Below are 27,826 nucleotides of genomic sequence, written 5' to 3'. Positions count from 1 at the left end.
CCTTCATTCTTCCCCTCCTGCTACATTCTTCTTCTTCTTTTTTTCTTTCTTAACATATATTGCATTATTTGTTTCAGAGGTACAGATCTGAGATTCAACAGTCTTGCACAATTCACAGCGCTTACCAGAACACATACCCTCCCCAGTGTCCATCACCCAGTCACCCCATCCCTCCCACCCCACCCCCCACTCCAGCAACCCTCAGTTTGTTTCCTGAGATTAAGAATTCCTCATATCAGTGAGGTCATATGATACATGTCTTTCTCTGTTTGACTTATTTCGCTCAGCATAATACCCTCCAGTTCCATCCACGTCGTTGCAAATGGCAAGATCTCATTCCTTTTGATGGCTGCATAATATTCCATTGTATATATATATACCACATCTTCTTTATCCATTCATCTGTCGATGGACATCTTGGCTCTTTCCACAGTTTGGCTATTGTGGACATTGCTGCTATAAACATCGGGGTGCACGTAGCCTTTCAGGTCCCTACTTTTGTATCTTTGGGGTAAATACCCAGGAGTGCAATTGCTGGATCATATGGTAGCTCTATTTTCAACTTTTTGAGGAACCTCCATACTGTTTTCCAGAGTGGCTGCACCAGTAGAGCCTCTGTCTTAACTGTGATCACTACTCTATCTCCAGAACCTAAAACAGTGCCGGGTGCTCATTAGAAGTGAGGTAAATAAGCCTACCTGCCCTAGTGAAGGGAGCACAGGATCCTACAGCCATACACGGAATGATGGGACTTAACCGAACCTGCGTCCTTGGCTGTTAGTGAAAAGGAGAATGTCTTTAAAAATCAAAATGGGGGTGGGGCGGTGTGCCTGGGTGGCTCAGTCAGTGAGGCATCTGACTCTAGGTTTCAGCTCAGGTCATGATCTCGGGCTCCTGGGATCGAGCCCCTGAGTTGGGTCTGTACTCGGCAGGGAGTCTGCTTCTCTCCCTCTGCCCCTCCCCCCTGCTCATGTATGTGCACACACATGTGCTCTGTCTCTAAAGTAAAATAAATAAGTCTTTAAAAAAAATCAAAATGGGGGCAGAGCACCTGGGTGGCTCAGTTGGTTAAGCGTCTGACTTCGGCTCAGGTCATGATCCCAGGGTCCTAGGATGAAGCCCCACCTTAGGCTCTGCACTCGTCGCGGAGTCTCCTTGGGACTCCCTCTCCCTCTGCCCGTCCCACCTTCTCTCTCTCTCTCTCTCTAAAGTAACTCTTTTTAAAAATCAAAATGAAACTTAAAAAGACACAAAAAAGGATTTACAAGAAAATAGCAAATATTGAAGACTGGCTAAGAGGATTCAACATACAGTAATGGGAGTCCCCAAAGAAGAAGACCCAGGCAGGAGGACAGAGCAAATAACCTGAGAGCATAATGCAAGAACTTTCCTGAAATAATACAGTTGGAAGCTACATACTGGAAGAGCACACTGTGTACCCAAGGATATTGACCTATCAAAACTTACACCAATTGGGACATCTGGGTGGTTCAGTTGGTTAAGCGGCTGCCTTCGGCTCAGGTGATGATCCCAGGGTCCTGGGATTGAGTCCCTCATCAGGCTTCTTGCTCAGCTGGGAGCCCGCTTCTCCCTCTGCCTGCCGTTCCCCCTGCTTGTGGCTCTCTCTCTCTCTCTCTGACACATAAATAAAATCTTTAAAAACAAACGAACAACAACAAAAAAACCACAAGAAAGAAAAAAAAACAAAAATCAAACAAAAAAAATACCAACGGGCACCTGGGTGGCTCAGTCAGTTAAGCATCTGCCTTTGGCTCAGGTCATGATCCTGGAGTCCTGGGATCAGGCCCCACATCAGGCTCCCTGCTCAATAGGGACTCTGCTTCTTCCTCTCCCTCTGTCCCTTCTTCTCTTTCTCTCTCACTCACTCTCTCTTTCAAATACATAAATAAAATCTTTAAAAAAAACTGATACCAAGACAGATGCTAGTGAAACTATGGAACAAATAAGGGGGGTGGGTATCCTTATTCATCTAGGGAAAAATGAGCACATGATCTGCAAGGAAAAGAAAATTAGATTGTCATCAGATTTTTGAGAGCAAGATTTCATGCTGCAAGAAAATGGAAGGATATAGTTAAGATTCTCAGAGAAAGATATGAGCCATGGGTTTTGCACCCAGCAAAACTTCCTTCCAAGTTTAAAGGACAGAGACGAGGTGCCAGCATGCAGGAGCTCAGGGGCCGCGTTCCCACAAGTGATTCCTGAGGAATCTACGAGACCAGTGGTTCTCAAAGTGACCCCAAGGCCGGCAGCATCAGCATCACCTGAGAACTTGCTGGAAATGGAAGTTCGAGGGCCTCAGCCAAACCCAAGTGAGTGAGGAATGCCAGAGGTGGGGCCCAGTAATCTGCTTTAACAAGTCTTCCAGGTTCTGAGGCACGCTGCCTCTGAGAGCCACCACCCCAGAGAACCAGGTTCAGATGATCGATCGGAATCATTAGAGAGACACCAGCGTGAGGGCGTAACGAGCGTGAGGTTTGCTCATTGTTCTAAGACTCAGTGAGGGCTGAAAAGGAGTAAAAAAGGTACAAGCTGTCTGCTCAGTTGTGTGTAGTGCAACTATTTTTAAATTAAGAGAATGGGCAAATATGTAAAAAAAAAAAAAAAAGTATTACTAGATTGAGTAATTATATTGGTGGTGACAGTATTTGCGGTGTGTTTCTGAGACCATCACGTGTGTAACGTGGGATAAAGTAAATGAGTAAAGATGGCACATCCACATTCTGTTGCCGTCCGAGCCTGTAAGCATGTAAGCACCTAAATGTAGATGTGTCATGAGGAGAGGCTAAATTAAAACCAAGCAAAACCCTGTGGTTCTGAATTGGACTTGCACGTGTTCACATGAACTTGTGAGGTATTTTGTAGAGAGCCATCCTATCTGTCCAGAAGGCCTGAGAACAATAGCCAGTCCAGTAGCCATGAGCATCCCTGGTACCCAAGTTTGTGGTCCAGAAATGCCATGTTCCGCTAAAAGAAACTGCAACTTCTTTACAAACGGCTGATTCCAGATCTGAAACAGGAAATGAACAAGAGGAGCCTGGAGTGTCTGGTCATACCATGCCTTGGTCTGCTCAGGCTGCCGAATCGGCTGCGGGTGGGGGGGTGGATGGCGGGTGCCTCACACGACAGACATTTATTTCTCACAGTTCTGGAGGCTGGGAGTCCAAGATCAAGGTGCCAGTGAGGTAGATTTTATTCTGAGGCCTCTCTCGTGACTTGGAAGCAGCCACCATGTGGGCGCATGCGCAGGGAGAGAGTGCTTTCTCTCTTTTTCTTTTTTTTTTAAAGATTTTATTTATTTATTTGACAGAGAGAAAGGGAACACAAGCAGAGGGAGTGGGAGAGGGAGAAGCAGGCTTCCCGCAGAGCAGGGAGCCCGATGCGGGGCTCGATCCCAGGACCCTGGGATCATGACCTGAGCCGAAGGCAGACGCTTAACGACTGAGCCACCCAGGCGCCCCGAGAGAGTGCTTTCTCTTGAAGCTCCTTATAAAGGCGCTGATGCCATCATGGGGGTCCCACCCTTATGGCCTCATCTAACCCTAATCGCCTCCCAAAGTCCCTGTCACAAGATCCCACCACATTGGGGCTTAAGGCTTCAACATAGGAATTTTGGGGGGACACAAGCATTGAGTCCACAACATACCAGTTATCAAGGAAGCTAGCATGCATTTTTTTTTTTTTTTTATAGATTTTATTTATTTATTTGAGAAAGAGAGAGAGCACAAGCAGGGGGAGCAGCGGAGTAAGAGGGAGAAGTAGGCTCCCTGCTGAGCAGGGAGCCTGATGCAGGACTCGATCCAGGACTCTGGGATCATGACCTGAGCCGAAGGCAGACGTTTAACCAACTGAGCCACCAGGCGCCCCAGGAGCTGGCCTACTTATGTTAAAAAACACCTAGACATCAACCAGGAGAGGCTCCTGTTGGCCCCAAATGGAGCAATTGGAGCTTCTACAAGAATAATAATCACAACTGCTTTAAATCTGTCCAATCTGTTTAAATCCATGAGTTCACAGTGATTTTCTTTCAATACTCATTAGTCACTACATTAGTTTCCTAGGGCAGCCATGACAAAGTACCCCAAACCAGGTAGCTTTAAAACAATGGCAACTTAGGAGCTCCTGGGTGGCTCAGCCAGGTAAGCGTCTGACTCTTGAGCTCAGCTCAGGTCTTGATCAGGGTTGTGAATTCAAGCTCAACACCAGGCATGGAGCCTACTTAAAAAAATAAATAAAGTGTATTCATAGGGTTTTTTTTTTTTTTTAAAGAAACATACACAAAAGTTTTCAAATGGGCAAGATTCAATTATAGGATCTAGGCCTTCATCTTTGAGTGATAAAACTTGAAAGAGGAGCAAAGAAGTGATTACCGTGAAAGTCAGGGTGGTGTGCTGTTTTGTGGGGAAGGTAGGGGTTGATATTAGGGTGGTGACATGCAGGGCCTTCTGGAATGGCAACATTCTATTTCTTCACCTGGGTGGGAGTGACAGTGGTGTTTGCCTTTTGTTAACTCCTGACGTCATAGACTTGATCAGTTTCTGACTTCCTGCATTACAGTTTCGTTTTCCAATAAAAAGTTAAAAAAAAAAAGCATATGCTAATCACCATGCCGATGTGTTCCTGTGAGGACACAGTGTAATAAAGTATGAATCAGACTGGATCTGACTCACTTCCTTAGCCCCGGCGCAGGACCTCACTCGGAGTACGAGCTGAATAAATAAACAGGAACTATTATTAGAGGTGTGTTTACACATTCTCAGTGTAGTAGTTACTGTTGTTGAGCTGGCATTTCTTAAAATGATCCCGCACGTCACCCATATCAGAACCACCTGAGGTGCTTGTTGAAAATACGGAATCATGGACCCACCCACCCCCACCCCAGATCAGCTGGAAGCAGAATTTCTGGGGGGTAGGACCCTGCGGTCTGCATCTTTTTCACAAGCTCCCCAGATGATCCCAGTGCAAACAGAAGTGTGATAACCCTTCGAATGGACTCATTCACAGAGGTAGAATTTATAGCATTTAGTTTGTGATAGTCTTGTGGACTTATTAAAATAGCAGAAAGCTATTGAAAAGGTTAAAACCCGGGGCTGGCGCTGCTGTTGGCTGCTAAGCCAATCAGGAAAAATACATGTTGACATTTATTATTTAGTATGTACCAGGCTCTGTGCTCTGCACTTAACCATTGTCAACTCAATTGTGGGAGGTGCCTGAATTTACCTACCGTCTTCCCTCTGAGACTTCCCCATGATGGTTCTGCTTTTCCCACTGCTACAGGTGGAATCACTGACTGCAGAGCTGTCAGCTGAGCGAAGTTTCTCGGCCAAGGCAGAGAGTGGGCGACAGCAGCTTGAGCGGCAGATACAAGAGCTCCGGGGGCGCCTAGGTGAGGAGGACGCTGGGGCCCGGGCCCGCCAGAAGATGATCATCGCCGCCCTTGAGTCTAAGCTGGCCCAGGCTGAGGAGCAGCTGGAGCAGGAGAGCAGGTGGGTGTTAGAGGAGGGCACAGCTGGAGGGTGATCCCCACATTCTGGTCAGGGAGATGAAGGGGAGCTGTGTTACAAGCACCTGGTTTAGAAACATCCAAAAGGCATCATAATATTAATGATTGCTGATTTCCTCTATTATTTAGGATGCTTTGGGCTGCAAGTAACTGCACTCCCACTAAGAATATGATTTAAACAGTAACGTAGGGGCGCCTGGGTGGCTCAGTCGGTTGAGCATCTGACTCTTGGCTTTGGCTTGGGTCATGATCTCAGAGTTATGGAATCGAGCCCCATGTCAGGCTCCATACTCAGCATGGAGTCTGCTAATCCCTCTCCCTCTGCTCCTCCCTGCTCCCACACAGTCTCTCTCTAAAATAAATAAATCTCCAAACAGTAATGTAGCAGTTAGCTCTAGCTGCATAACAAACAAGCCTAAACTTTAGTGGCTTAAAACAACAACCATTTCTTATTATTCATGAGTCCTTGGCTGGCTGATAGGTTCTGCTGATCTGAGCGTGGGGGCTTCATTCATGCATCCATAGCCGAGTCAGTTAGATGGATTTGCTGATCTTGGCTGGGCTCTCATTTGCTTAAGGTCTTGCCTGGGACACTGAGGCTAACTAGTCTCTGCTCCAGACTGGCCCAGGATTGTTCACATGGCAGAGTCCAGGTTCCAAGAGTGAGGGAAAGTGTTAAAGGCTTCTTGGGGCCTAGACTTGGAACTGGTACAATGTCACTTCTGCTGCATCCTCCTGTCACTAAAGCAAGTCGTGTGGCCAGCTCAGATCTAAAGGAATGGTGAAATAGATTCTGTCTCTTGGTGCGAGAAGCTGCAAAATCCTATTGCAAAGGCTGTGGATACAGGAAGAGGTGAGAATTGAGGCCATTTCTGTCCCAGGCAGAGCAGCAGCCTTGGGGACACATGCGGGAGACATCAGGGCATTTGGAGGAGGGTGACTGGTCCTGGGAGCCTGTGACTCAGGAGAGAGATGGGGAGGTGAGAGCCTTGAATGCCAGGCTGAGGAACTCTGTCCTGGGAAGTTGGGAAACCATTGGGGGCTGTGAGCTGGGGAGGGGCAGGACCAGTGCTGGCTGTAGAAAGTCTCCCTGGGGGTCAAGTTGGGAGCAGACTAGAGGACAGAGACTGGGAGCTGGGAGGCCAGGGAAGAGGCTTGGTGCTGGTCCAGGTGGCAGGAGATGAGGCCTAAGCTGGGGCTGGGGTGTGAGGGGATGAAAAAGAGGGGCAGGAGGGATGGAGCTGGGGGCTGATAGGCTGTTGTGGGTATGGGGGAAGAGGACAGTGTTAGGGCTTAAGTCCTGGTGACTGCGGGAATATTGGGGAAACAAGTTGAGTTCACTGGGGAGCATGATGAGCATGAGAGGTCTCAGGGACAGGCAATGGGAACCAGCCCCAGATGGTCATGAAAGAAGGTATTCTCATCCCAGGGCCTGGCCAGGGGCCCAGGGGTTCATGGGAGATGTAGTTTGGGGTCTCTGGGGAGACCTTCCAGAGGTGGATGGATACACCAGTCTGAGCTCCTCCTCCACCGTTATACAGATGGAGAAACTGAGGCTCAGAAGGTATTCATGACCTGCTCAAAGTCACCCTGGGAGCAAGGAGTGGCCAGGGGATCTGTAGCTGAAGGAGCCTCCCCCACCACATCCCTTTCCACGGCTCAAGCCCTCCCACTTCCCCCAGCCCGTGCCTGCCTCTCAGCACACCTGAGGCTGCCGAGCACTGCCCATCGCTAGGGGCCCCTTCACATGGACTTCACCCCGGGTGTGATGGTCCTTGCAGGAGAGGGCAGATGAGCCGGGACCACGGATGGGGAAATTTGGGAGAGGGGAGGGAAAGGCTTTGAGGGGACAGGAGGTGAGGATGGCTTCAGTGTCTGACCTGCAGATCTAGGGGGAGCACAGGGGAGGAGGAGCAGGTTGGGGAGAAGGTGCTGAGCCAGGCGGGGAATGTGAGGCGTGTGCGGGGTCTCGTGGTTGGCCGACGCTGGGGGCCCATCCAGGCTGGAGCTCAGGAGACAGATTTAGCAGATTTAGCAGGCTGCTGATGGGTGTGGAGACCTGGGGTGCAGATGAGCTTGTCCAGAGAAAGGGTATGTGTGTGAGAGGGGAGAAGGAGCCAGCGTGGCTGAGGGGGGAGCTCTGGGCTTCCAGAGTGTCCCACACACATGTAGGGACAGTGGAGAAGGGAGTTGAGAGGGAAGGGACAGGCCAGGTCAGGTGGGAGAGCACAGGCTTGAGCTGGGGGCTCAGGCTGGAGGACAGAGAGGAGGGGACAGGACAGAGTTCAGGGGGCAATGGGACAGGCTGGGCGAGGATAATGCCCCATATCTGACCTGGGGACTGGTGGTCAGTGAGTCAGTTCCCTGAGAGGAGGACTGGGGGCACACAGTGGGGTATGGAGAACTGGTACAGACATGGAGACACTTTCAGGAACATCAGGCATCTTGATACAAGTCAAGGACTAGATGCCCTGGAGTCGGGAGCCTGGGAGCCATGTCTGACCTGAGTAGACTATGGGAGCCACTTGGGGGTGGGAAAGAGGGAAGAGGCCACTCTGAAAACAGGACAGCAGCCACTGGACAAGGCTGAGGGGACAGAACCCCACGTAAGCACCTCTCCTGATTGTCTCCTTCACACCCCTCTCCAGGGAGCGCATCCTCTCCGGCAAGCTGGTGCGCAGAGCCGAGAAGCGCCTTAAGGAGGTGGTGCTCCAGGTGGAGGAGGAGCGGAGGGTGGCTGACCAGCTCCGGGACCAGGTGAGCAGCCAACGTCTCTGGGGAGCACTGTGGGGGATGGTCTCCATGCTATCTTTGTAGGCCGTGAGTTCCCATCGCGAGAGGCCACGTGCGGCCACCATCCTGGGGCTTGGTACATCAGCAGAGAGCTGGAATCAGTGACTTTGTGATCTGTAGATTGTGGAATCTAGGACAGGTCCTGGTGGGGAGCTGAGACAGCTAAGGAGAAGGAAGAAAAACCCTCCCCAGAGGCTAGGCCGGGGCTAAAATCATAACATGTAATGTTTACAAAATGCCTTCTATGTGCCAGGCACTGTGTGAAAGACATAACGTGTAGTACATTTAGTTCTTATCAGAACCCTGTAAGGCAGGTACTATCCTTTTCCCTCTTATTCAGGTGAGAAAGATGAGGCACAGAAAGGTGAAGTAACTTGTTCAAATTACTTAGCTCATAAGAGATGGAGTCTGGGTTCAAACCCCAGGACTCTGGAGGCAGAGTCTGTGCTCTTAATTATTTATTGAGCAGCAACTGTGCCCCCAAGTACTGTACCATGTGGTTTAAAAACAAAAACGTGTCTGCATTCTTTCACCTGCCCCAATGCACAGGTGGGAAAACGGGAAACTTTAAAAGGGGACACAGTTTGTACCAAAGTCACACGGTTAATAGAGACAGAGCCTGCATCAGATCCCAGGTCTCTCTAACTATAGACAGAGTCACCGTGCCCTTAAAAGCTCAGCTGCGGCTTATTCACCCTGCATTCCACAATTATCGGGCACCCAGTACTATATTTGGCATTGGAGATATGGCTGTGAACAAGACAGAGAAGGTTCCCCCGTTCACAGAGCTCACATTTGTAGCATAGGAAAAGGAAGATACCTATAAACAAGGAAAGATGAGGACAGATTGTGACAGGGGCTATGAAGGAACAGGAGAATGAAGAGAGAAGATGTGGAGGATTAGGGAATACTCCCTAGATTGGGGGTGGGGGAGTGGTGTCAGGAAGACCGCTCTAAGGAGGTGTCATATGAATTGAGAACTGAGGGGAGAGAAAGAGCCAGGCAGCGGGAGCAGCAGGTGCAAAGGCCCTGGGGTGTGGAAATAAGTCTGGTGAGTTTAGAGCAAAAAGCAGAGCAGTGTGGCTGGAGAGAAGAATGGGGAAGGGAGTTTGAGTGATAAGAAATGAGGCCAGAGGGGTTGGTGGGAGGCAGATCACACGTGTCCCCTCCCTGGAGACAGAGATGGCAGGGTTTGGGGAGGGTCTTGATGAAGATGGTCTGGCCAATGGGTTTATGGGAAGAAGACCCTGCAGGGCCTGGAACGCCGGACTGAGGGGCTGGGACCTTGTCCCAGCGCCACTAGGGAGCCATGGGAGGGCTTTGAGCAGAGGAGAGATGGGGTCAGCTCTGGGCATAGAAAGACCAAGTGGGGGACAGCCTCACATTTGAAGCTGGGATGGAGGCTGGCAAGAGGATCTAGAACAAAGCATGAACAGAAGGCAAGGCACAGGGTGTGGGGTGTGGGGCAGGAGGGATGGGGCTCTGGGGGCCAAGGGAGTGGGTGAGGACGTCACCTGGAGACTCAACCCAGCCCTCTGCTCCCACCAAGCTGGAGAAGGGCAACCTTCGGGTGAAGCAGCTGAAGCGGCAGCTGGAAGAAGCTGAGGAGGAGGCGTCCCGGGCTCAGTCAGTCCGCCGGAGGCTGCAGCACGAGCTGGAAGATGTCACAGAGGCCTCGGAGTCCATGAACCGCGAGTTGAACACGCTGAGGAACCGGCTCCGGTACGGCCAGCTGCGCATGCGCACCGTCGCTCCATAGGCGCCGCCCCCCAGCTCTCTCTGCCGCCCTCCTTTAACCTCTATCTCTTGGTTTTCCCTTCTCCCTGCAGACGCGGCCCCCTCACCTTCACCACCCGCACGGTGCGCCAGGTCTTCCGACTGGAGGAGGGCGTGGTCTCGGAAGAGGAGGCCGAGGAGGCGGAGCCTGGGGCTGGGCCGCCACCCCAGGAGCCTGATGGGCCCCCGGTGTCCCAGCCCCAGTGACCCCACCCTGTCTCCAGCCATGGCCCCTCCCTCCCTGGCCCCTCGATGCTCCAGTCCCAGGAACCCTCCCTCCGGCTTCTTGCACTTTGGAAATGGTGCCACCCTCTGGCACTGCAGCACTTACCAACCCCATGGTGGGGGGGCGGGGGCGCTGAGACCTCCTGTGAACTCCTACACACAGAGGAGCAGACGAGCAGGGAGACGAGGATTGGGGCTCTCGCTGGGAAGGAGATCGAGGTGTAGTTGGCAAGCTGTGGTCCCGAAGGGCTCCCCTCTATCCTTAATTATTAATGATCTTTATTAGCAAGGGAGCATGGCTCCCCTGCCCTGCGAAGCTAGGGTTCCCATTCCCTTCCCCCACTCCCTCTCTTCCTCTCTCCACTTAGCCCCTGACCCCTGAACTTCTGATCGACAACAGCCTGAGCCCCAGGTCTCCACCAGCCTTTGACCCTTGCAGAGGGGCGGGATAAGGGGACCCCTCTCTCCCCACCTCCCCGCCCCCCCCCCTCTGCCCTCCTTTCTGGTTGCTCTTGTGTGATCACAATTCGGTTGGATTTTCCTGCGGGGGCTGGAGGAGGCCCCATATCCTCCCAGCGTCCAGGCTCTCGCAGAAATAAACTCCAACCCCAACTGGACCTCCATGGGGCTGTAGTGTGTTCCTGCGCAGGGATCTCTGAAGGGGCAGCAGGTGGGGCAGTCTGCTGGTTCGAATCACAGCTGACCAGTGTTGGGAGCCTCCGGGGTACCGGCATTTAATGTGGAAAAACTCATTTCAGCCTCCTTCCCAGGTATTCCCTCCATTATACAGATGGGGAAACAGACTGAGCTGTGCTGTCCCTTGCTCCAAGCCTCCCCGTAAGTGGCAGAAGGGATGCTGCACTCTGGCTGACCCTCAAGTCTTTGCAAAACAGTGACAGAGTGACTGTTGAGCCACCTGTTGAGTAGTGATCCTTTGTTTAACTGAACATGGGCTAAACGTGGGACGCTCGTCTCAACCTTCAACACAACCCCTAGAGGTAGGGATTCCATTGCTTTCCAGCACCTAGAATAGTGCCTGGAATTTAATTGGAATTCATATATTTGCTGAATGAATAGATCACCCCCTCCTGCCCTGTTAGAGTGGTAGAAACAAGCCCGAGAGTTGAGAGACTTGCCCAAGAACACACAGCTACCAAGGAGTTGAACCCACACAGTCTGGCTTCAGAGTGGGCGATATGGAGCATGTGACCCTTGGCCCCTAACCTCTTACTGGAGACCTAGCTCCACTCCTCTCCTAGGGTTGTCACCCTCACCTCAGAGCTCCTATTACCAGGTGCCCTCACAGTTTCAAGTTAGGGGTGTGGATCCCCATTTTTACCATCAGGGAAACTGAGGCAGTCACTTCTCCCCCCCCCCCCCAATCAAACCTCAGAAAAGTGACAAGGTGAGAGCCAGCCATCAAGGGGATGTCTGGACCCCCTAAAGCGCACACCCTTGCTACTTTAATATGACCCCTGTTCTTGAAGACCCAACTCCTCTGCTCCCAAAACTCCCACCCCGGCCCAGATCCGGAGACCTTCCCAGCAAACAGGATGCAACTTTTAAATGAAAAGGAAACTTTTATTTTGGTGGGAAGTGAGAGGGTGGGTGGGAAGGGGGCATGACACTTTTTCTTTGGGGAGGGCAGGTGACATGCGGCAGCTTCTGCATTGGGCGGTTCATGCACCCAGGGTGGGCGTGGGGGAGACTTGGGGGAGGGGCCATACCGACCCCTCCCTCCCTGCCCTGGGGGTGGGCTGAGAAGACCCGCCATTAGCACCAGAGTTGGACGATTTGCAGACCTCCCCTCCCCACACTGACTCCGGACACCCGCCCCCATCCCTGAGAGCGCCCCCTCGCCACTCCTCCCACTTCCCACTGCGACAGGCCAGGCCCGCCCCGCCCACATTTGAGTGAGAGAATCTTATTGCTGTGTGTGTGATGGGGAGGAGGAGCCGCTGAACTCAGGAAGACCCCCGCCGTTCGTTCCTCCCCAATCGCCCCGCCCCCCGCCCCGTGTCCGTGCGTTCCCGGAGCGCAGGAGGGGCGCGACATGCGTGTGGGGAGCGCGTCATGCAGCGCATGCGTGTAGTTGCAGGCACCCTGGCGGCCGGGGAGAAAAGGGGAGCGGGACTTGGAAGTTGTCCCTTTAGCTCTCTCTCTTCCTCCCCGAATCCCACACTGTTGACTTGGGGGATGGGGTCGGTGGTGAAGGACGTGAGTCACGTTCTGTAAAGGGTTATGATTGTGATTATTTTTAAAAGCTGAACTAAAAAGCTGGGTACGTGTGGCAGATTGGCGAGCAGGGGGAGACGTTGGGAAGAGGTCTGTACCCTTCGGAAAAATCCTCACCCCCTTTCCCCGCACTGTTCGGCTTCCGTGAGGGTCAGGGGAATCGGGGGGCTATTTTTTTTTTTTTTTAAAGAAGTTAAACCCTTTGGCAATATAATCAGTCCCCATCCCCATACCCTGGTGTCTGGAGTCCCTAGCCCTTTGCCTCGCCCCACCCCGCTCCCACCAGAACCTGCCCCACCCCTCACCCCTGATTCGTCAGGGTTTAGGGTCCGAGGGAAGGAGGGGGGGGGACTCAAAATGCCCCTTGCATAGGAATCGTTGCATCAAGAATCGTGCTCAGTGACACCCCCCAACCCTCGGGTGGGTGGGGGGTTCCTGAGGCCGTGGGAGCAGAGGGAGGGAGGTTGCTAATTCCGTGGGCCTCCAGCTCCAAAAGGGGGGGGTCCCCTCTAAGGATTCTGGGACCGGTGCGGTCTCTGGGCTTGGGGGAGGTAGCGCATCCTTGAGCCAGGATGGGATATGACAAATGATCTTCCACCCGCGAGCATGGCAGGACGAGGAATGCCGGGGAAGGGTGGGCTGGGATCCCAGCCCCGGTAGGTTTGTCGTTTCCCAAGCTTCTGATGTTCGTGTCCCTTGACGGGGGCACAGGCTCTGCTGTAAGTGGAAACACTCTGCCCTAAATAAACGGTGTCTGGGCCAGGCAGCAGTATCTGGACTTACCGGCTTCTGTGCAAGATGCCATAACGGACACAACTTTTTAGATTAAGTGTCCTTGTACTGCCTAAAACCTTAGCACATCACCAGGGGTACAAATATAACCCTCTGGGAAACATTGATGTCCATTAAGAGGGTCCCTTTGGGGCACCATTTAAGGGGAGGGGCTCTTGGAAGAGGCAGGGCTAGGCATAAGAAAGGGGATGCCCGGGGGAAGGTCTGGTTCCCTGGCATTGCAGACAGGTTGAGCCTATCTTGGAAATTCTAGCATCAGGAGAACCTGAGGTGGATGTCTGATGTCAGAGATTTGGGGATATTTGGAGGAGGGCAGGCCTGAGGATTTGGTGGTGTCCAAGAAATGTCCAAGTGTGGGAAGGATTTGGAGCATCCCAAAGGCTGAAAGTGAGCTGAAGGGCTGGGTCAAGTCTTGGAGGTTTGAGGTGCTGGGATGCAGTCCAGGCAATGGGTGGGGAGGGGCTTGGGGGCAGCATCTGTATGCAGAGGTTAAGTCCCAGGACCCTGTGGGGATTTAGGGGATGCGGGGTGCCAGGGTTGGTCTCAGGAATTCTGGGTGCAGGTCTCATGTCCTGGTAATCTGGAGGGGGTGTTGGGGAATTTTGTGTGCTAGGGCCAGATCATCCCAGAAATTATGAGATGGGAGGTCTGAGTCCATGCAGCAAGAATAGAGGCGAGCAGATCCCTTGGGGGGGGGGGGGGGCCTGGGGAGGGATGAAAGGGTCACATCCACCAGAGGGATCCTCCTAAAGGCTGAGGGAGCAGCTGTCCACAGCACAGCCCTGTGCCTCTGCTTCTACCATCTGAGCTCAGCTCGTTTTTTGGGCTTGAGTGACTGTTCCTCCTTCCCCCACATTGTTGCTAATATATATATTTTTTACATCAATGTGATGGGTTGCCCTCCTGGGGTGAAGGGTAGGAGGCTAGGATACCCTCCCGTGGCTGAAAGGCCAGCCCGACTCCCTTGAGGTCCCCGCCCCCTTCCCAGAATGCCCCTTCCCTCATTCGCGTGGCATGCAGCCCCTGGCGGCTTATTGCTGAGGTGGAGTTGGGGGCGGGGTCCAGGTTGAGAGAGGCATGCAGAGTAGGGGAGAGGCGCCCCAAAATGTAATTGGCATAATTTGGACGTATTTACAGGAGTTTATGGGAGCGGGAAGTCCTATGGCTCATGGAGACCTGAGAAGGCTTTATTTGGGGGTGCGGGAGTGGAGAGTTGGGGGGGCTGGACTTTGGCTCCTCCCCCTCCATCCTGGGGGCCCAGGTAGGGGTGAGGGGTCCGGGGGTGTCTGCTGGCGTCGTCGTCTCGGTTGCATATTATTAATGACTTTTTGATTTTTTAAAAAAAAAACCCTTTCCCCCACCCCCCACCCCCAGCTCCTTTGACCTTCTTCCCTGTCACCCCCGAGTCCCCCCACGGGGGGGAGGGGAGCGCTAGAGGATGGAGGGCAGGGTTGGGGGAGCGCGGCGGGCGGCCCTGGGAGAGCCAGGGGGAGTGGCAAGGGGCGCCAGGCGCAGGGACACCCCGCTCAGGCCCGCGATGCTGCTCAGGCTGCGGGATTTCTCGTAACCTGGGGGGGGGGGGGGGGGTCAGAAACACGGGAGGAAGCATGGAGATGGGGGTGCAGGGAAAGGGTCCAACAGGGAAGCAGGGGAGAAACGGCCAGAAGGGATAAGAGACGGAGAAAGAAAGAGAGAGAGGCAGAGAGACAGAAAGAGGTTAAGCAGAGGGTCAGGGATAGAGACGGTGAGGGAGACAGAGGGGATGAGAGACGAGACAGTCAGACACCAAGACATAACAAGACAGATGGCGGAGGCAGAGAGATGGACAGAGGCGGACCAAGGAGATGGAGAGAGAGAGGTGAACAAATTGGACAGTCAGTCAGCATCAGGGAGAAAGGTTCAGACATGGGGAAGGGGGAGAGACCCGGGGTTAGGAGGCAGGGTGGCGCCCGCCCACCGAGCCTCCCTCACCCCAACCCAACCGCAGCCCGCCCCCCACCTCCCCCCCCCTCCCCCGTTGGCCCCCTTATCTGAGGCAAAAAGGTGGGGGGGCAGCAAGGCGGATGGTGGGCAGCACGGGCATGGGGAGGGAGCTCGGGCATGGGGAGGGAGCTCGGTGGAATGCATGTAGGGGGAGCAGCCGGTGGGAGGGCTCAGGTGGGGGCTGACCTAGTTGTGGGGAAAGGGGCAAGGCAGGAGATGGGGCTGTGAGGGGGGGCAAGGAGGTAAAGCTGGCAGTGCCCCCGGAGGGGCTAGAGAGCAGTCTGAGAGGGGCAAGGCTCACCTGAAGGTTGTAATGGGGTATCTTTAAAGGGTCATGAAGTCTTGAGGCGGAAACCTTCTGATGGGAAGGTTCGACAGTGTCTTGATAGCCAAAGGGGGTCTAAGATTGGGGAGTATGTGTGTGGTTTCTTGAAAGCTTGGGAAGATCTGAGTTCTGCCAGTGTCTGGGGGAAGTTCTAGTGCTTCTCTCGGCGATGCCAAGAGGTCTGTCTGGATAAGGGCATCTTGACCAGAGGAGAGGGGGCCTGGGGGGTGGGGGTTGGAAGCCCAGCATCTTGGGGAGACCCCCTCCCAGCCATTCCCAATTGCTAACCTGGGGGGAAGGGGCAGGGGGGGACCGAGGGTCTCGCGAGGTCTCAGGCGGTGACAAGAGCTGGGGACAGAAATACACAGAGTCACGGTGGGGGGAGGGTGGTCAGGGGGAACCCCCCAACACAGCCTCACTGTTGGGGGGACGGAGAAACGCCGGAATCTCTTCTTCCTCTCTGGTGTTTTCCGGGGGAAGGGGAGCAGTGAAATGGGGGCGGCCAAAGACATCAAATATGGAAGGAGCTTCCGGGGTGGCTGGGGGTGGGTGGGGAGGGTGGGAAGGAGGACCAAGGAAGGGAGGTGGGGGGAGGGTTGGGGAAGAAGGGGGTACAGGTGTCAGGTGTTGGACTCAGGAGGCTGGTGTAAGAAGAAGGGAAGGGTCATGGGGTGGGCAAGGGGCGGGCCAGGGGGAATGGTCTTGGGAGAAGGAGTGGGGGGACAGTAGTGGAAGGGGGGGTCACCCAGGAAGGACAGAGAGAAAGGGAGGAGCTTGGGAGTGCAGGAATGGGGAGGGATCCAGGACCCAGGGGCAGAGAACTCAGTCAGCCCCATCAGCTCCAGCCATTATTTGAGTTCAATGAATGGATTTTGGCATCAGAGGCAAGAGCAGCGGAGACCTCCACCCACCCACCCCCACTCCACCCTCCCTTCCATTCCCAAATCCTCCACACTCCCTCTGCCCCTCAATTCTCTGGGGGCCCACCTAGACCTGGGGGGGGGGGACAAAGGGTGGAAGGGGACTGGGTGCAAGCAGGGGGAGGGATGAGGTGGGAGCAGGGAAGGGGGGGATGAGATGAAAATGGAGGATGAATTGGGGCAGATGGAGGGATGGAATGAGAAGAGCCACAGTCCCTCCTGGACTAGGAATCTGGAAGCCTGGGTTCTCATCCCTGTCTGCTCTGTGGATGGGTTTGTTCATGGCCCCCCTGAACTTCTGTGAAACAAGGGGCTTGAGACAAGGGTGTCCCTGCAGGCTCCCCAAGTCCCACGACAGCATCTTCCTAGGCTGCAGACAGGGACTCTTTGGGCTATATCTCTGTATTTCTAAAGAAGGTTCCACAGATGGTTGCTGACGGATTAAGTGATAGATAGGTCAAGTGCCATCAGGCAGCTTCCTGTCACTTTGAAGATCAAATCCAGCCTCTCACCAAAACCCCTCATGATCCTCCCCCCCATACTCTGTCTGACACCCCCCTCCCCTCAGCTACTCAGTTTCAGCCACACTTCCCTCCTTGCTCTTCCTTTGACAAACCAAGCTCATCCCACCTCAGTATCCCCTGGAACTTTGCACTTGCTGTTCCTTCTGCCCCACTGGTCCTTTTTACCGTTCAGATTTCTGTGTTACCTCCTCAAAAAGGCCTTTGCAGAACCCCCTCATCTGAAGTGGCCAGAGTAGGCATCTTGTTCGTTTATTTGATTTTCTGCTTCCTCTGATCAGGAGGTGGCAAACTTTTCCTGCAAAGGGCTAATTCCTAAATATTTTCAGCTCTGCGGGCCACACGTTCTCCGTGGCAACTCTTCCACTCTACTGTTGTAGCACGACAGTGGCTGTGTTCCAATAAAGCTTTATTTACAAAACAGCTTGCTGGCAGACCTGGCCCATGGGCTGAAGTGTGTTAACCCGTGCTGTAACGTGTACGCTCTGTGATGGCAGATTCTTGCTTTGGGCGCTGCCAAATCTCCAGTGCCTGGAACTGTGCCCTCAGTAATTAGCTGCTCGATGGATGGATGGATGGATGGATGGATGGATGGATGGATGGATGGAGGAAGCAAGCTCTATGTGTTAAGTTAGGGTTGCTATGAAGATTGCAGAATATGTGTTCACTTCCTGGCATGAGATAAATGCTAGACTGTGTTTGCTGAAAGATTCATCTACTACCTCGCCACTCTGTCCCCGACGTCTCCTCACTGCCAGTCCCCCAGCCTTGTCCCTCCCCAGCCCACCCGGATCCCTGACTCCCTCTACCTTGTCCCTTCCTCTCCATCCCTGTGCACAACCCTGAGCTGGGCCCAGGTGGCATCCTCCCCCTGGACCTTCATCCCAGCCTGTGACCTCCAGCCTCCTGACCTCCAATCCATCCGCACACAGCCCAGGAGCTGACCTGCCCTCCCCGGGGCCCTAAACAAGGTCCTGGCCCTTCAGCCCAGCCTGGCTTTCCTGCCTGTCTGCCTGCCAGTCCCCAGTGTCCTCAGCTTTGCTTGTGCTGGTCCCTCTGGCCGCTACCCTCTAATGGGATCACTTCTTCACTTGAGGTCAGGCTAACTCCAGACATCAGTTCCTTCAGGAAGCCTTCCCCGTCACTTCCCTCCTACCCGGGGGAGTTTCGAGTGTTCCTCATACTGCGCATCCCCGTGCTACCTCCACTTCCAGAGATCACCTCAAATAGGGACTTTCTAGGTCGGTGTCTGTCTCTCCCATCAAACTGGGAGCTCCTCTGGGGGTGGGGGGATGGTCTTCTGCCCTGCTGATTCCCTGTGCCTAGCACCGCTCCAGGAACGTGTGGGTACTCTGTAAGCGCTGGCCAGTTCACAAGCCACTGGGTGAGTGACTGAGTCTTCCTCACCCCGGCGTGCACCCAGAAGTGTCCTGGGTGTGCACCCTGTTTTCTTAATTGAATAATAATAATAATAATAATAATAAAACACCCGGGGGGAGGCAGGGAGAAAGATGTGGATGGGGGGTGAGGATGGGGGGTCAGTCGTGAGGGCAGGGAAGGGAGGTCAGGCACATGGTGGGGAGGGCTGGGTTAGTTCTGGGGGGTTAGTGAGGGGCAGGGCAAGTCCTGGGCAGGTGGGTGTGGGGTCAGTGTCGTGGCTGCAGGTTAATCGGATGGAGCTGTTCAGTGAGGGGATGGGAGTCTCGGTCAGTGGGGGCTGCATGTTCTCAGAGGGGTTAGTCAGGAGGGAGGTGGGGATCAAAGGGTGGGGGCTACTTACCCCGGGGGGAGGGGATTCGTCCGCTAGGGGGATATCCAGGCTGCAGCGTTGGCGTTGAGGTCGGGCAAGAAGCTTGGGGGACCTGGCTTACGCCAGTCTGGGGGGGGGAGGGGGGGGGCACCAATGGCTGGGGGTGGGGGAAGAGGCCAGAGGGTCCAGGGGGGGGGGGGGGGGGGGGGGGAGAAGGAAGAAAGACAGGTGAAGGGTCAGTGGTGAGGAAATTTGGGGGTGGGGGGTCTGGGAGGAAGGGAATTTGGGGCCAGGGGATGGGTGAAGGGAAGTCCAGCACCTCCTCCCCCATCTCCCTCTCCCCCCTCCCCTGAGGGAGGGAGAGAGAGAGAGGGAGGGTCCCAGGGGGCCGGTGGAGGGCACCTCACCTTTCCGGATGGAGCCATCAGGGGAAGGGGCATAGTCGGTGAGGAGGAAGCAGGCTCGGTCCCGGCTATAGCGTCCTCGGCTCCCGGGGGTGATGGGGCTCTTGTCTTCCGGGGACATGGCGGGCTGGTCGATGGCTGGGCAGTCCTCGTGGGCAAGCGCAGCTGCAGCAGGGTCCCCGTTGGGGCGTGGATCTGCACCAGGGGGTCAAACAGAGACACAAAGGAGGTGTGGGAACTCAAGGTGGGGGTGAGACTAGCAAGGAGGGTGTTGGAGAATGTTGGGTGCTGGAAGTAGATGATTGAGGGGCAGGGGGTCTCGAGGAGGTGACAGGAGGGGTGCACAATTGGAAGCAGGGTGTCAGGGCGTGTGCCTGGTGGGTTGAGGGAGCAGGTCATTGGGGGAGGGTGTTGAGTACTGGGAAGGACAACAGGGAGAGGGAAGGGTGGTTAGGCGTGGGTGTGGAGGGAGGGCGTTGAGCGGTAGGAAGCGGTGGTCGGGCCAGGTGTTGGGTGCTGGGAAGGGCAGGACTGGGGTGGGGTGTTGGGCACTTGGAGGGTGGTTGGGAAGCGAGCTGGGTGCTGGGAAAGAGGCTGGGTTAGAGTGCTGGGTGGGCAGTTGGTTGAAGTGAACTAAGTAGGGCAGGACTAGGGTGCAGTGTTGGGTTGGTAGGGTGCATGGCTTGGGATGGGTTTGGAAGGATGGCTGGGGAATCTAGGGGGTTGGGAGGGAGTTGTTTAGGGAAGGTGTTGGGTGCTGGAAAGGGCACAGTGGGGAAGGGTTGGGAAGGTGACAGAGGAGGGAGGGGGAGGTGGGGGTCCCCCAGGCTCTGACTTAAGCTATTTTTAATTGGTGTGAAACTGGGTCAGTGGCTGAGGGAGCAAGATGAGGGCTGGGCGCCCAGCTCCCTTTCTTGACCTACTTAAGTCACGGGGGTGGGGCCCACCAGCCTCTCCCTGCCCCGGACTGCCGCCCCCAATCACCGCCTCAGAGACGCAGACTCTCTGGCGGGGGGTGGGGGTGGGGGCGCAACACTCGGTCAACTTTCTTCTCCCTCATCTCCTTCGCTTCACCTCTTTATCTCGGCAGCCTCTCTGTGAGTCTCTCAGACCCCTCTCAGGCTGCTCTCAGAGCCAGAGACGGGGCCCTGGGACCCGAGTCACTGTCACGTGGCCGGTCACCCTCTGGGCCTATCTTCCTGGCCTCTATCTGCCTCTGGGTTTTTAAGTCTTGTCTCCTCTCTTGGGATGCGAAGGATTCGGACAAAGTGGACAACCCGCAGGAGGCCCAGCACGTCTTTAGCAGCCTTGGAGCTGGGGCCTGAGAGTCCCACCTCGAGATAGAAGGGCAAGATGGCCACACAGTCGAACCTGAACTCTCTGCCACTGACCCCCCCCCCCCCCACTGCTCCCTCCATCTGTCCTCTCTCTCCCGCTCTCAGGGACAATCGCTTGGTTTCTGACTGTCGCTTTTAGACGCTCTTCTCAGGGTCATGGCTGGAAGACTCAGAGACTGCAGCTGTCCCTTGGCCAGGTTTCCGGCCGGCCTGTGATTCCCCCTCGCCGGAGGCTGATTACTCTGCCTCCCTGGTCCCCCGGAATATCTTGGCTGTCCCTGGAATATCTGTCTCTCCCCAAACTGTCTCTCACACAGAATCTGTTTCTGTGCCTTTTCACTGACCTCAGCAATAGCCTTTCGCTCTTCCCTCTCCCCTCTGTCGTGACCCCCCCGTCTCTCTTAACCTCAGCAGTGACCTCCTGCCCCCTCGAAACCTCTCCGCCTCCTCCCACGGGTCTCTGCCTGTACTCCCCCCACCCACCCCTCATGCACCCTTCTCACCTGCTCGGTTGATCTCAATGACTTCCTCCTGAGCCAATGGGCAAGGCTCCCCAGGGGCTGGCAGAGGAGGCAGCCCCATGATCCCGAGCCCACCCGCTCCCCCCCTGAGCAGCCCGGGGTGCGTGTGGGGGCCCGGTGGATAGGCCCCAGCCACAGTCACCCCCACGGAAGGTGGGGTGATGGGGGGCGGGGGGCTGATACCACCGCTGCCGTGGTGGGGGTGGTGCGGGGGGGGCGGGGGAGGGTCGGGCTTGCAGTAGTTTGGAGAGCCGGGCTGCGGGGGGCGGGGGATATGTTTGTTCTTCTTCTTGGGCAGCTTCTGCTTGGCCATGGCCAGCGAATAGTACATGCCAAAGTTGTTGACAATGACGGGCACGGGCATGGCGATGGTGAGCACCCCCGCCAGGGCACACAGTGCCCCGACCAGCATCCCCGACCACGTCTTGGGGTACATGTCTCCGTAGCCCAGGGTCGTCATGGTGACCACGGCCCACCAGAAGCCGATGGGGATGTTCTTGAAGTAGGTGTGATTGGAGCCCAGGATGTCATCGGGGTCAGCGCCGATGCGCTCCGCGTAGTAGATCATGGTGGCGAAGATGAGCACGCCCAGCGCCAGGAAGATGATGAGCAGCAGGAACTCGTTGGTGCTGGCACGGAGTGTGTGGCCCAGCACGCGCAGCCCCACAAAATGGCGCGTGAGCTTGAAGATGCGAAGGATTCGGACAAAGCGGACAACCCGCAGGAAGCCCAGCACGTCTTTAGCAGCCTTGGAGCTGAGGCCTGAGAGTCCCACCTCGAGATAGAAGGGCAAGATGGCCACACAGTCGATGATGTTGAGGCTGCTCTTGAGAAATTCCACCTTGTCGGGGCAGAAGGTGATGCGCATGAGGAACTCGAAGGTGAACCAGACCACACACACGCCCTCCACATAGGTCAGGAAGGGCTCCGTCTCCACCTCCACATTGGTGATGTTCTCTGGTGGAGCCCCGGGGATCGGGGAGGCCTGTGTCACCGTCTTGTTGCTGATATGGATGAAGCCTTCATGGGTCTCCAGGCAGAAGGTGGTTATGGAGATGAGGATGAAGAAGAGGGAGGCGAAGGCTACATACTGTGAGGCAGGGCAGGAGAGAGAGGGCAAAAGGTGACCCAGGCATCTGGTCAACCAGCCATATCCACAAGACCCTCCCAGTGGCCCCTTTTCCCAGCCCCCCAAACCCCGAGAAACCCCATGCCTCCATCACAGCCTGCATCCTGCTGTCCCCTCTAACGCTGAAAAAAGGGAGGGAAAGGAGGAGGCAGCTCTCCCCAGCTTGGGATAGGAGCTGGCTCCAGCAGTGGAAACAGATGGGCAACTGTTTTCATGGAAACAGCGACTTCTGGTCCTTTACTCTGTCTCCCAGACCACTTCCCCATACCCTGTGTCCCATCTCAGGACTCCCCAGCAGGGTCCAAGGATTCTGGGGGAGGGATGGGGTGGGGTGGGGTGGGGTGAGACCAAGATCACTCACCCTCTGTGTATCAGAGGCTTTGGAGCTCGGCTTGGAGCCAAGGGAAGGAGAAGAGAAGGTGGGTGGGGAGGCGGAATCCCCGAGATGGTTAAGAAAACCTGGATTTGAATCCAGCTTTTCCTGTGCCTAATTTGGGCAAGGAGATTAAGCTTTCCACACCTCAGTGTTTTTTTGTTTTGTTTTGTTTTGTTTTTACCAGATTATTATGAGGATTATATGAGTATACAAAAGTCTTGGCTTCAGAAACAGTGCTTGGCCCAGCGTCTGGAACTCAGTAAGAAAGTCTGAGCTCCTATTAGGGTATGCGGGCATCAGTTAGTTGGGGGCAAGGTCGAGGCCTTCAGAGAGGAGCCAGGGTTTTAAGGACCCTGGTTCCAATGTCTGGCCTCAGAGAAGGGAGAAAGTTGGGTGTCACCCTCACCCAGAGAGGACAGTAAATGGCTGGAACCACAGAGGGGTATTAGGGCCATAAATAGGAAAAGAAGTGAAGGGTGAAGTCTGCAAAAATTGAAAAGGATAGAAGGAAGGAGGGTTGGGGTTTCAGGCTCTGGAGAGGAAGGGAGGGTGGGGGGCCTAAGCGTCAGGGGAGATGGTGGAGCTAGGGCCACAGAGGTGAGGAGGCTTTAGCCAAAAGTGCAGAGAAGGGGGTGGGGCACACATGGGTTATTTCAGGATGGGGAGGACCAGAGTCCTGCACGCAATGGTGTGGATTTTGAAGAAAACCTTGAGGAGCAGAGGGGGATGCAGTCAAGATCTTAGAGAAGGAAGGAGACAGAGCTGGCCCCTGGAGGTGACAGTGGGCTTTATCAAATATGCAGAGAGGAGAAGAAAAGAGTGGGGTTAGTGCCTTGCAGGAAGGAGATGGGTGTTAAGGCAAAGAGGGGGCTTTAGTCAGTTGGGTAGAGGAGGAAGGAGGGCCTGGGTAGCTTGAGTTTTAATGAGGGATGCAGAGAAAAGCGGGGGCCCAGGGTCCGACTGCAGACAGGACCCCAGACCTTGCGGTGGGCTGGGGGCCTGCACAGCCCCTCAGCCACTCTCCTTCCTCCACAGGCCTGGGGGGCGGGGTCTGGGCTTGGGGAGGCTCAACTTTAATCTGAAGCGCAGAGCAGAGAGGGCCCTGGACCTTGGGGTGGGCTGGGGTCAGCGCTGGCCCTCTCTGCCCCGTCCCCCTCCTCGTTTCTCTGCAGTGGTTTAAGAGGCCGGAGGCCGCCGCACAGCGCATGCCCGGTGCTCCTCCGCCCCCTCCGAGCCGGGTGCGCGGCGCAGGCTGCGGCACCGCAGTGGGGGCGGGCCGGCCGGGCCGGGGGGCGGGGCGCGCAGCGGCCAGCACCGCGGCCAGCTCCCCCGCCGCAGTGCGCAGCCGCCGCGGCTGAGAGCGGTCTTAACCCCTTCCGGGCCGGAGCAGAGCAAGGAGGGCGCAGCCGCAGTGCCGCCGCTACACCTCGGGAGGCAGCGGGCCAGTTTAACTCCTTCCCTCCCAGGGCAAGGAAGGAAAGATGGGCACACCCGTCGCAGTGCACAGCTGTAGAGGCTGGACAGCGTCGGGACCGGTTTAACCCCTTGCCCCGAGGTGGTTCAAAAGCAGAAGGGGCAGGAGGGCAAGGAGTCCCTGTAAGAAGGAAAGGAAAAATTACGGGGAAGGGAGCGAGGATGAGGTAGGGCCGTACTCTCCACGTTGCACTGGCAACTCCAACTCTGTCAAGCTCTCTCACTTGTAGGCTGGAAAGTACTTGGCAAGCCGACACTCAAAACCATTTGTGGAGTAAGTGAGTGACAAGCCCCCCTCCCCTGTAACTGTCCCGAACCTCTCTTCTCACCTCAGCACCCTTCAATGGGGTTACGAGAGAAGGGCGCCCCAGGCCATGGGGGAGGGGGCCACTCAGAGGCCTGAGGGGGCATTTAGGGTCAAGTCCCTTCGGAACCTCGTCCTCCCCACCTCCCCCCACCCAGCCCCAAATCTCGCCAACTCAGCGCTTCCTGGGACCAAACTTTATGCGGTGCCTCTGGGCTTCCCCCCCCCCCCGCTTCGCTCCCTCCCCTGGCGCGAATGCGGCACTGCGGCTCCGCGTCCTTCCCGGCCCAGGACACGGCACGGTGGGGGGAGGGGGGCGGACCGGTTCCTCCGGGTGTTTGGGTCCCCGGGAGGCTGGGGGGGGGCCCGGAGTTGTTCCTCTTTCTCCTCCTTTCTGATCCCCCCATTTTGAACTGTCCCCCTCTCTTTCAACACAGGGAGGAAGTTAGTAGGAGGAAGAGGTTCAAGGGAGAACAAAGGGGGAGGGTAGCTATTTAACCTAGGAAGTTAGAGATGTTTGAAGGAAGTTTTGGGGGGAAGATGAAGGGAGCTTTGGGGAAAATCTGGCATTTCAAGGGAGATAAGGCTAGAGTGTGTGCGCTCTGGTTCACTCTGGGGGTAGGTTTGGATGGTGGGAGGGCGGGGAGCTTGGGAAAGACGGAGTGAGCAGGGTGGGGTAGGGGCCAGTGGAAAGATACCAAGGCAGAGTGGAAAGAATTGGAAGCTACTTTGGGAAGGAAGTTTTGGGACAGATAAATGGGGGGTGGGGGGGAGGAGTCCCAAAGATTGAGGTTCATTAAAGTTCTGGAACAGGAGGAAAAGTCAGTTGATTGACTTGGAAAAGGACTGGGAGGCTCTGGATAGGGGATCCCAGAGATAAAGAGTGGGAAGGGAGAAGAAGCTGGGAGAATCTGTGGATGAAGAAGAAGGCATATGGGAGCTTCTGGAGAGGAAAGACATATTATGGGGGCTCAAGACTCTTCTGGAGACACTGAGGAGGAGTGTGAAAGGCTTGGGGGAAGTCTGGAGCTTTATAGGGAAAGTCCTTGGGATGGGAGTTGGCGTGGAAGATGCAGGAAGCTATGTGAACACAGAGACACAGAGGGGACTGGATAGGGTCCCAGGAGGGAAGGCTCCCCAAGACTCCGTGTTGCAGTAGGGGGAGGGGGAAAGTGTGCTAGCCAGAGCAAGTGGTTTGGGGATTCACAGGGGTCCAGGAGGCTCTGAGATTGAGGCGGAGTCTTCTAAGACTTTAAGAGCAGAAGTGGGGTTCAAAAATAGCCAGAAGACTCAAACTTGGAGAGAGGGGGAGGTGCAGGGAGAGAGGCATAGGGAGAAAGAATCAGGGAGGTGTTGGGAGAACCCAAGGGACTGAGGGTTGGAGAGGGGGCTTCCGAGGAGCTGCAGGGGGGCAGGGAAAGGAGGGGACAGTGGTCACAGGGTCTGGGACGCTGGAGGTTAAGAAGGGAGGTCTTCTGAGGGTCTGGGGATGGTCCAAGAAGCTGAGGGTTGCAGAGGGGTTCTCTAGGGATCTGAGGGGTAACCAAGAGAGGTGAAAAGGATTCACAGGGGCTCAGAAGACTCGGGACTGGAGAAAGTTCTTCTGAGGGTCTCAGAGGAGTCCAGGAATGGGGGTAGTGAGGTTGTTCAGAGAAGCCCAGGAGATTCACAGTCGGGGCAGAAGTTTCTAAGAGTGTTGGGTAGCCTAGGGAAGCCGGGTGGGGTTTGGAGGGATCTGGGGGATTCTGAAGGTTGCGGAAGCGTCTTCTGAGGATCTGGGGATGGCAGGGAGAGGGGGTGTGTTCAGAAAAGTACAGGAGACTCGGGGTTGGAGAAAGAGGCTTCTTCTCTAGAAGAGCCTGGGAGGCCCAGAGACCAGGAAGGCCAGGAGGGGCTGGGACGGGCCAAGGGATTCTGAGGGTTAGGATGGGGCACTCCTGAGGGGCGGGGATCTGGAGGAAACGGTGGAGGGATGGGGGCTCCGAGAGCGCGCTCACCCTGGCGGCCCGCGACGAGTAGGGGTCCTCGAAGAGCGCCCACACACGGGGCTGCCAGCGGCGCCACCACGTGCCGCCCGCGCCGCCCGCGCCCCCTGGCGGCCCCCCGGCGCCGCCGCCCGCGTCCTGGAAGCAGAGGCGCTTGAGCTCGCCGCCCGCGCCGTCCAAGCCGCCGCCGCCCGCACCCGCCTCGTCGTCCAGGCCCGCGTCGTGGGCGCCCGCGGCGTTGGCGGCGTTGGCTGCGCCCGCTGGGTCCGGAGACTCGAAGGAGTCGAGCGCCTCTTCGGCGTCGCGGTGCTGCCGGTAGGTCATCCAGCAGCAGGCCTCCACGTCGGTCTCGTCGATGCCCCAGAAGCCGAGCTCCTCCTCGAAAAGCGGCCCGCACACGTCGGCCGGACAGTGCAGCTTGCCTGTGCGGTAGTAGTTGAGCACGTAGGCGAAGACTCCCGGGTGCCGGTCAAAGAAGAACTCGTCAGCGCCGGGATCGTAGTCGAAGCGCGCCGCCGCCTCGGGCTCCGTCAGGCCGGCCAGCCGCGTCCCCGGCAGGGTGCGCAGCGTCGAGCGGTACGTCTCATGGCGCACGCCGCCCACGTTGATCACGATCTTGCCGCTGTCGCCACCGCCGCCGCCGTGCCGCCCCATGGCCGCCGCCGGCAGCCCGGGGCATGGCTCGGCGCGCCGGCCCCCGGGCCCGCGAGGTGCCGGGGGGCCCGCCGAGGACGCGGCGGGGCCGGGCTGCGCAGACTGCTGCTGCTGCAGCGGCGGCGGGGACGGCGGCGGGGGCAGCGGCGGCGGGGACTCGGGCGGCTGCGGCGGTGGCGCCGGCTGCTGCTTGCTGGCCCCCTGGCGCCCGCGGAAGGACGAGACGCAGACTGAGCTCAGCATTGGTCGGGGGGCGGGGCGGGAGGGGCGGGGCGTAGGGGGCGGGGCCGCAGGGGGAGAGGCAGACAGGATTGGGTGGAGGAGGCGACTAGTGGAGGGGGCGGGGCCGCGGTAGGGGAGGAACAGAACGGATTGGTCTGGGGGAGGTAGGGCGGGGCTGAGGCCGCTAGAAGGTCGGGGACTCCGCACAGCCTAGCTGGACGGGGCGGGGCTGCAGGTGAAGCACACCGATTGGATCTTTCCGAGAGAAGGGGCGGGCGGAGCGAGGTGTTAAGGGGGCGGGACCGGCAACTAACGCTGCGGGGCTGGGCCGCACCGGGAAAACGGGGGAGGTGGGACTAGATATGAGATCTGATTGAACTGAAAAAAGGAGCGGGTGCAGCAGAGGAAAGGGACACGTCCAAACTATTTAAAGATTTCTGACTGGCATGGGGGAGACGGTCCTGATTGGACAGAGAAAGGACCTAAAGGGCTGGCAAGCAGGACCGGGTGGGGAGGGGCGGATGGAGACAGTCGGCTTGGGTCCTTTGCTTTGTCGCGCGGCAGGGCGGACCTTAAGAGG

General features: G+C 56.3%; 2 protein-coding genes across 8 annotated transcripts in view; one reads left to right on the top strand and one right to left on the bottom strand.

Annotated features, from left to right (window-relative positions):
* MYH14 (myosin heavy chain 14) overlaps positions 1–10,927 on the top strand; it is a 90,641-nt gene extending 79,714 nt beyond the window's left edge. For all 7 annotated transcript variants that reach the window (XM_032387957.1, XM_032387953.1, XM_032387955.1 and 4 more), the window contains 4 exons: positions 5,296–5,504; positions 8,170–8,278; positions 9,864–10,036; positions 10,144–10,927. In XM_032387957.1, coding sequence (XP_032243848.1) covers positions 5,296–5,504; positions 8,170–8,278; positions 9,864–10,036; positions 10,144–10,297 — 645 coding nt within the window. In that variant the 3' untranslated portion in view covers positions 10,298–10,927. The remainder of the gene's footprint in view (positions 1–5,295; positions 5,505–8,169; positions 8,279–9,863; positions 10,037–10,143) is intronic.
* Positions 10,928–18,894: 7,967 nt separating this feature from the next.
* Positions 18,895–27,267, bottom strand: KCNC3 (potassium voltage-gated channel subfamily C member 3). The gene is made up of 4 exons (XM_032387964.1): positions 26,383–27,267; positions 21,086–22,193; positions 19,249–19,440; positions 18,895–18,998 (listed from the first exon to the last, which is right to left on the bottom strand). The coding sequence occupies exons 1-4, from the start codon at positions 27,265–27,267 to the stop codon at positions 18,895–18,897; spliced, it is 2,289 nt and encodes a 762-aa protein (XP_032243855.1).
* Positions 27,268–27,826: the final 559 nt, after the last annotated feature.

Source organism: Phoca vitulina, unplaced genomic scaffold (genome assembly GCF_004348235.1).
Source record: "Phoca vitulina isolate PV1807 unplaced genomic scaffold, GSC_HSeal_1.0 scaffold52, whole genome shotgun sequence".
Classification (NCBI taxonomy): domain Eukaryota; kingdom Metazoa; phylum Chordata; class Mammalia; order Carnivora; family Phocidae; genus Phoca; species Phoca vitulina.
This window is presented reverse-complemented; position numbering and strand designations above follow the sequence as displayed.

Bases quoted from the DNA above. Each gene is read 5' to 3' on its own strand.
- KCNC3 (XM_032387964.1), bottom strand. From the start codon at position 27,267: ATGCTGAGCTCAGTCTGCGTCTCGTCCTTCCGCGGGCGCCAGGGGGCC. The intron at 22,194-26,382 runs GTGAGCGCGCTC...CCTGCCTCACAG, and splicing joins ACTCGTCGCGGGCCGCCAGG to TATGTAGCCTTCGCCTCCCT. The intron at 19,441-21,085 runs GTGAGAAGGGTG...CCCCTGGTGCAG, and splicing joins CATTGAGATCAACCGAGCAG to ATCCACGCCCCAACGGGGAC.